The sequence below is a fragment of the Capsicum annuum genome, chromosome 3, assembly GCF_002878395.1.
Source record: "Capsicum annuum cultivar UCD-10X-F1 chromosome 3, UCD10Xv1.1, whole genome shotgun sequence".
Lineage (NCBI taxonomy): Eukaryota > Viridiplantae > Streptophyta > Magnoliopsida > Solanales > Solanaceae > Capsicum > Capsicum annuum.
In genome coordinates this window covers 218,638,076-218,646,758 of record NC_061113.1, presented here as the reverse complement: position 1 = coordinate 218,646,758, position 8,683 = coordinate 218,638,076, and the positions used below count along the sequence as shown (strand labels likewise).

Here is an 8,683-nt window from a genome sequence, read left to right as displayed (position 1 = left end):
CTGTTGAAGCTTAACCAGAGTAATCAGATGCAGACTAAAAATTGCATTTGTGATTCCTCTCTTCAGATTTAAGTCTTTGTGACCTGCAATTTTATTAGTTAGTAACTCAATAATTGTAATTTTTGTTTAGATGGTGTGTTCGAAGTGTGCCTCATTGCACCTTCAGACCTAGAAATAAAATCCTGATTGAACATGGCTTTATACGAACTCAATTAAATGTTGAACTCATGAACATACAATAGAAATTAAGGCTATTTTAGTTTTACTTGCACTTCGCAAGTTTGCCAAAGAAACAAAACAGCGAAGGCAAGACACATTAAGTTACAATCTAATCAACACATTACAATAAACATAAGCAATTGTTGGATGGGAGTGAAATTTGTAAATAAGTTTTTGCAAAAGATCTACATTAGCCATTAAAGTTATGGAAGTCAGAGAGAGACAATAAAAGTTAATCAAAGTGATGTTGCACCACAACATAATTGGCTTCAAAAAAATTACAGAAATTAACCGAATTAGTCATATACCAAACTAAAATGATAATAACAATTTTGAAGAGTAATTTTTAGTTATAATCTAATAATTACCAACCAACCAAACCATTGACCAAGCCTAGTCAAACACACACAGGTGATAAGGAAATATAAACTCAAAGCAAGAGAGAGAAACAAAACATATGACTAATAAAATAGAGAACCAAAATCTCAGTACACTTCCATCAAATATATTAGTGTTGACACTAGCTTATGAGTGTGAACAAACCTCCTACAAAACATGGACTACCAAAAAACATGAGCATAAATTTTCTAGGCAGCAGCCTTTTGCTTCTTTGGCACACGATAGGCACCAACAACACAGGCATGGTCCCTTTCAAAAGGCTCAAGAGTGACCTGCTCAATAGGTTTAAACTGCTCCGCTTGAAGCTTCTTCACTTCCTGAGCAAATACGGCCTCCGCTGGCACGGTTGAATCTATGCAGTTTGCCTAGAAAAATAAAGAAAACTGTGTAAACAATAGAGAAGAAAGGAAGAGGAAACAATCAACGGTAATCGAACAATACCCCATAAGAGGAAACAAGTGGAACTTTTAACATATGATAGAGCAGCGGCTACAAACCTTGATTGATATAACAAAGTGACCTCCAGCTTTCAAGAAGTATGATGCATTCAGAGCTAAAATTCTTGCCTGTGAATAAACATTTTGTTTGAACATTGGAATAGAATTCATAAACAACATACTGCTGCGCTGCTGCCAGATAACGAAAGAAAGGACCCAAAGAGGGCACCATACAAAACTTCTCCTTTTCTAGGCTAAATCTCTGGTGTGGCTTAGGTAGCCATAAAGGTTGCTCTTCATGACATGGAAAGGACAATAGGTTGAAGAAAAAACTTAAAAACATAAAATTAGATACCAGATTCACTAATTAGTAAACCATGTTTAGCTAAAAATAAAACAAAGGAATTCAGTTCACAAAATCAGAAGAGATCCTTGAGCCAAGAGAAATATAGAGATTTTGTTTTGTTTCATCTTATTCAAGATAGAAACAAACAAAGAGAGACACTAAATACAAAGAAAAGTAAAGTTGGAAGTTGATAATTCAAACTTCAAATCAACAAGACAGCACCAGAAATTCAGTTTTTGAAATATCAAAAAAAATTGTTTTTTCATTTTATACAGGAAGAAACAAACAGAGAGAAAAACATGGAGAACAAATAAAAGTGAAGTTGGGAAGTAAATAATTCAAATTCCAAATCAATAAGACCGCATCAGAAACTCGGTTTTACATCACCCAAGAAGTCTTGAAGGGGAATCCGAGTAACTCATCATCTGCTTTACAGTTCAATATAGAACCAACAAAAGAAAATGAAAGACAGAACCACAATCTAATGTGCAAGACCCAATCAAAAAAGAACATACCACAAAAAATTCCATAGAGAAAAGACTAACAACTCAAATCAAGTTAATGAAATATAAATCCACAGAAAATGAAGAGTATTGACAGAAGATCGTGCACTAGAAAAAAAACCACAAAATTCCATAAAGAAAAGGTGAGAAATTCAAATCAAGTTAATGAAAAATAAATCCACAGCAAATGAAGAGTGTTGACAGAATCGTGCACTCAAAAAAAAAAACACAAAATACTATTGCACATTTATGGCCATAAAAGGTCGGACCTGATCAGGCTGAGCAACATCAGAAAATATCACATCCACCATTCCAACCAGCATTCTGTATTTTGCAGGATGTCTGGCATCCTCAATAATGGGAATAACATTAGTACGTTTCTTAGCCATGTTCACCAAGTCCCTTCCACTTCTATGAGAAAATTCAACAGCATATACCACACCATCCTGCAAAAGAAATGGGGAACTAATAAAACAACTAGCACAACCATCAACACAATATGAATCAATTCATAGGTAGTTCATGCATAGATCCTTACAGGACCAACAAGGTCTGAGACATGAGATACTGTTGTTCCTGAAGCAGCACCCAGGTAAAGGACACGAGCACCTGGTTTCTGGAACAAATTCCATATGCACAGAATACTGTTATTCTCGGAACAAAGAAGAATATGTTCAAGCTAATGTTTTGACAGGAGACAAACTCACAATCCAAATATCATCAACTCCTCCAAGAATTGCAGCTGCTAACTTGGAACGGAAAGGATTCCACACTCTATACTCAACCTTTGTTCCATCCTCATTCTAAAATAAAATAAACACACACAAAAGTCAACAATATTGTACATTATACAAATACTGCAGCAGATTAGTTCTCACATACACATGTTAATAAGTTTTAATATTATATGGATATATTAAGGAGATCAAATTCAAAAATGTTTGAAAAATCAGCACAGAACTCCATAGTAGGTCATGTAAATAATGTATACATGCAAGATGGGGAAATAGAAGCCCAGTAACTGCAATAACAACAGAAACATTCTACTTATTTGCAACTTCTTGTTTCATCAAGAACAAGTAAAAGCACAATACACCATCCAGAGAAACTACATCCATCAATCTGATAACACAACTGGTCGCTGACTTGCATCTAAATTGATTAAAGACGAGTCAAGATTAATTTTTATCAACATATACTTAATCCACTTAATAACCAAATTTTAAGCACCAAATCATGCACACCCAAAAGATTCAAAAATGCAAAAATTTACTAAGAGTGTATAAAGTAGGGTACACAAAATGCACCATCCAAGGAAACTACAGACATCAACTTAATAGCATAAATGGCCATGGACATACATTTAAATTGATAGCAGAAATTTAAATTTTATCAACAAATCCTTGCTTTTAGAATCACAATCCACTTAATAACACCTAAGTTAGGCACATCCACGAAAGATTCAACCTTGCAAACATTAACTAAAAACTACACAACAAAAAGAACAATTTGTAACCTGAACAGAGATTCTCTTCTCATTGTAGACAGCTTCACCAGGTACCAAATTCTTGGTACAAAGTGCATCTTCCTTACCCTTAGCAATAAACACACCTCCATGTCTATGAGGCTCCACTATAACCTTACTACCACCCTTCATTCCTCCTCCACCACGTCCCCTTCCTCCACCTCTACCGCCTCTGCCTCCTCCTCTCCCACCACCTCGCTTCATCCCACTTCCTCCACTACCAAAACCTCCTCTTCCACCGCTGAAACCACCTCTACCACCACGTCCTCCTCTTCCTCCTCCATCTCCTCTACCACCCCTGAATCCGCCACCTCCACGACCTGTATTAGACATCCAACAAAACCACATATTACAACAGGAAAAAATAACCAATGGTGAAGCTAGGAATTTTTGTTAACGGTGTTCAAACTTTGATATAACTTTTTAAAGAAGGGTGTTTGATGTAGCTACGCCAGTGGAATAACTGCTACCATCATTAGTACTTTAGTTGAAGCAGTTTTCATACAATCAGGGATTAGAAGTAATTACATAGAACCACACATTCATACCTCTAGTTGGTGCAACCATTGTTGCTGCTGCTGCTGCTGCTGCTGGAAACTGATGGAGAAGAGTAGAAGTGAAGTTGAGCTATATATAAAACCCTAGTGCTGAGTGGCGCTGTGATTTTATAATGCTAATCGGGGTTTAGGGTTTTGGGAGGTTGAAAACAGACATGCTACTTGGGTATTGAGTTGGGCTTGGGCCGCCAATATGAAGTATAGTGGGCTAATCTGGTTCAAATTTGTCAACTCCTTTTCTTGATACTCCTCATCTCAAATTATCCGTCCCAAATTATCCAATTTGATTTTTTATTTTACTTATCTTTTTTTATTAATAAAAAAAAATATTTAAAAAAATTCATGTTTTACCCTTTACATTAATTATTTTATCTTCAAATTAAAATATAAACATCATTTAATAAGGATATTATGGTAAACTAGTCATGTTATTAATTATTTTTGTTAATGAATGTGCAATCTCCGGCCTCATTTGTTTACAATTAATGAAGATCTGAATCTGAATGGTTCAGACTTCAGTCCATTAAGTGCATTTATTTTTTCTATAAATTGCCTCTTAATGTATCTGAAAGCCTCTGAATCATTCAGATATGAAAAAGAGTTTGAATGATGTTTAGACACTTTTTAAAACATAATTTATTCCCTCAAAACTCTCTTTAAATATTTTAGTTATCACTTAAATAATATTCAAATTCTTTTAAAACATAATTTATTCTCTCAAAATTCTCTTTAAATATTTTAATTATTACTCAAATAATAATTTTGATGTTTAAGTTTTATCTAATATTTTTTTCATATAATATAATATTTTATTATTTTTAAAATTTGAATTACATATTTATTACGAATAAATATATTACATACATTCGGATGTTAAAAAACAAACCGTCTTAATCATTCAGTATTCAAATCTAGAAACAACATCTTATTCATTCAGATATTTATTCAGATTCAGATGTCTTAATCTTACAAAAAATAAATACACCCTTAATTTGGGATGGGTAATTTGAGATAGAGAGAGTATAAGGTAATCCAAAGAATGTAAACGAGGAAAAGACAAACATCAGCCCATAATTAAACCTTCGTTAGCAAATATTTTGCTAATTATTTTCCATAGCAACTCGCCTGTAGGGGTGTATAGAACTATATATCCGAATCGACTAACTAAATCAAATCGAGAAAAAAAAATTAACTTAAGTTCAAATTTAGTTGATTTGACATTAAAAAAAATGATCATTTTTTATTTGATTTGGTATTTAACAAAGAAAAAATTAGGCAACAAAATATTCCACCCACTTCTACTAGTTCTTGTATAATCAATTACAAATACTGAATTTTCTACAACTCTATTATCTACAGAACTTAATCACCAAGCAAGATATCTTTCTGAAAGTTTTTATTCGATATTTTTCCTACAATGTTTGCTAGCTTAGTTATTAATGCATTAATATTACTTTGTATACATTGAATTTATTAATATATTGTTTTCTAATTTCTTAGTAGTTTTTTTGTTTTCTACTAGTTTAGTGTAGGTATTTTGCACGTGGTGTTTAATATTAAAAAGGAAAATTACATGTAAATTAAGCAACATCTTGTTTTTATGTAAGATTTAATTTGTAGATCCATTGTATCAGATGTACATCCACGATGTCTACTAACTCACTCAAGTGTCGTCTTCATCGAGCCACCACCACATTTCACAAATCTTTTCTAATTTTATCATCAACTCGATCATTTAATAATTGACATCGTCAAGTGTTTTAGCTGATTATCAGTCTCTCGATATCAAAACTTCAGCTGCAAGAGGAAAAAGAACTCATATCTAAACTTTGTAATGTTCTTATTTTATCCTTTTATAAAGTCATTTTTTATACTACATTATTTAAATATAAATACCACTTGAAGTAGAATTTTATTAATTGAATGTGCCATCATCATAACAAATGATATAAAGTTAAAAGTATATAAGAGATCAAATATTTCACTGTAAGCAACAGCTTTACTCTAAATCTTTGTGGTCTGGCCATCTTCGAATTTACCATACATTGCAGAATCTTCAGTGCACTGATCTGCTATTGTAAAACATTTAAGTTCGTATTTCAAAAAGCAAAAAGATTACGCTCCACGTGATATAACTCTTCAATATATTACTATTGAAATTCATACACATTAAGCCAAGTTGAAAACAATAAGGTAATTAATATTCGGCTAATTAATAAATTTGTCATATTTTTTTCAATATTCAATAACCTTTCATTCATTTTACAGTAATCTTATTAAGGTCAATTCACAAACAAACATGAAAAATCACCTAATTTTACATTGACCCTAATTCAAAAAACTATCCAAATTCAAACTACTAAAAGCTAGTGAACTTAGTAACAACCTTAGTCCCTTTTAAAAAAAAAAATAGGCCTCACTATAGTGTGAATACTCGTAGATGTAATAGTTGGTTTCTTGTTGATCCTAGCCAATCTAGAAGATTCCTAAGCAAGCTTCTCAAAATGTCAAAAATGAGACTGTTTATTATATTCATTGACTTGCTAAAAATATCGATATCAAACCTACTTCAACACCATCGAGATGTAGATCTTGTAGGTTTCAACGCTCTTCTTTGCCTTCTTCTTCTTCTCGTAAAGAATCATGCTTTAGGTAATTAATTACACCTAACTATAAGAAAACATCAATAATTTTTTTCCTAGCTCCAAAGTGATACAATTTGTATAAAAACTTACTTTAAACTATTTCTCAGTATACTTCTGGTGGATTAAGATTATAAACATATGTAACAACAAAAAACAGTCATCACCAGCAAAAGGAGTAGTCAATCACCTTCGTAGAACCCATACAATTTCTCTTTGCTACCTTTTTAGTTGCTTTATGAACATTCTTCTCCTCTTTTTATATATCTGGTCAATATCTCACAAATCTCACAAACACAAAATAAAATAATTCATAAAAAAACTACCAACATCAACATATTTTTGTTATTTCTGATAGACCCTCGGCTCTAAGAAAACAACCAAAAGCAGTTCCAAATATAAAGAAACGAAAGGTACAAAAAACAACAAAAATAGCTACAAAAGCAGCAAATAGCAACAGAACAAGAGTTCATCATTAAAATATGATGGATCTCATTGTTCAAAAAATTGTGACATCAGAATTTCGAATTTGACCTTAACTTGGAACATGACGAACATTATAAATTAGTTAAAGGTAAATTTAATTTTAAAAAAATTATTGAGAAAAAACTATTATTTTATTTTAAAAGGAATGATTTATAATTTATAGAAGTTCAAAACTTTTTGCAAAAGTTACCTAAATATGAAAAAAAATATTTTTTTTCATAAATTATTTACCAATAATAATAAAATAACATAATAAACTTATACCAAGGATTCATAAATATTAAAAATTTTGTTTTCCACTAAACTCGCGTAATGTTTTTCACTTAACATAACTACTAAACTTATTTTTTTCATAAATTTTTTCCTAGTGTCATATTTTGGTCAAGTAAAACAATATTAGGTGTCCTAATTTAACACTATCATAGGAGTTTTATTCATAATCTTGCATATAAGTCTTATTTTTGGTAAATAACAGTTGTGATAAGAAAATTGAGAAAAGACATATTTTCCCTCCTGAACTTGTCCTCCAAACTCACTTTAGCACTTAAACTTAACTTCTGTTTATTTACCACCCTTAACAACTTTCAAGGGAATTAAATTCACCCCTTACGGCTGACGTGAAAAAAAAAACGAGTAAATTTTTTTTAAAAGGCCCACTTTATTGTTATTATTATTATTATTATTATTTATATATAGAGAGAGAGAGAGACATATATATTTACATATTCTTATAATAAAAAAAGTTTATTATGTTATATCAAATGATTTTGCTTCCATCGTTTTACCCATCAAAATGCCAACCACATTGTCTTCTTCAAGTTCCAAAGGGAATTCACTTCTGCTAGCTGATTCCATTATCTATTCCCTTTCATTCTACCTTCACCTTTTGATTTGTAACCTTTTTACTTATTTATGCACGTGAAAAAATCAAGAAAGGGCATCATGTTCTTCCATTTTCATCTTCTTCATCAGTACTCCCCTTCCCCACCCTCACCTTCAACACTCCATTTCTTCATATTCTTTATACCCCCACCCCGTTTCTTTGTAATTCTCTTCCTATCAAGTCCTAATTGATCCAAAATATCATTTTTCGACAATAAAAAAGGATTTAAGATTGATGAACAAGTTTGATTTTTGATCAAGAATTTCATGTCATGCGAATCCATCTATGTCATTTCTGAATTTCAGACTGTTTATGCCATTTCTGTAGACATTTTTGAGTAAAAAATTAAAAATTTCAGAGTTTTGAAATTTTGGGTTTTGGTTAATGTGAAAGAATTTGGATTTGAGATTTTGTGTACAAAGAATTTGGATTTGAGATTTCGTGTACTGATGTGTTTTTGTGATCATGTACTTGTATTTAGTTCATTGTTGAATTTGCTCAAGTTAATTTTACATTTGATGAAGAAAAAAAAATTCATTGAAAAGCTTACAATAATGGTGAAAGAAAGAGAAAAGGGGGTGCTTTTATGTGAAGAAGAAGAAGAAGGAGGGGGGCTATCTACTAAAGAAGAAGAAGAAATTGGGGTGGGGTGGGGTGGGGGCAGTGAAGAAGAAGAACGAAGGGGG

General features: G+C 31.9%; 1 protein-coding gene and 1 non-coding gene across 3 annotated transcripts; both read right to left on the bottom strand.

Moving 5' to 3' along the window:
• Positions 1 to 664: 664 nt before the first annotated feature.
• Positions 665 to 4,138, bottom strand: LOC107863235 (rRNA 2'-O-methyltransferase fibrillarin 2). Of its 2 annotated transcripts, XM_016709057.2 has the most exons (7): positions 3,978 to 4,138; positions 3,421 to 3,749; positions 2,612 to 2,707; positions 2,443 to 2,520; positions 2,174 to 2,350; positions 1,116 to 1,184; positions 665 to 983 (listed from the first exon to the last, which is right to left on the bottom strand). In XM_016709057.2, exons 1-7 carry the CDS (start codon positions 3,994 to 3,996, stop codon positions 807 to 809), a joined length of 945 nt encoding a protein of 314 aa, XP_016564543.1. In that variant the 5' UTR covers positions 3,997 to 4,138; the 3' UTR covers positions 665 to 806. The 2 variants fall into 2 exon arrangements, with proteins under 2 accessions (XP_016564543.1, XP_047265344.1); XM_047409388.1 differs by lacking the exon at positions 3,978 to 4,138 and having other exon boundaries at positions 3,421 to 3,777.
• LOC124897480 lies at positions 1,762 to 1,832 on the bottom strand. Its single transcript, XR_007054197.1, has one exon. It is a non-coding gene; the product is annotated as a small nucleolar RNA snoR60 (small nucleolar RNA).
• Positions 4,139 to 8,683: the final 4,545 nt, after the last annotated feature.

Bases quoted from the DNA above. Each gene is read 5' to 3' on its own strand.
- LOC107863235 (XM_047409388.1), bottom strand. From the start codon at position 3,777: ATGTGGTTTTGTTGGATGTCTAATACAGGTCGTGGAGGTGGCGGATTC. The intron at 2,708-3,420 runs GTTACAAATTGT...ATTTTATTTTAG, and splicing joins AGAAGAGAATCTCTGTTCAG to AATGAGGATGGAACAAAGGT. The intron at 2,521-2,611 runs GTGAGTTTGTCT...AATTTGTTCCAG, and splicing joins GAGTTGATGATATTTGGATT to AAACCAGGTGCTCGTGTCCT.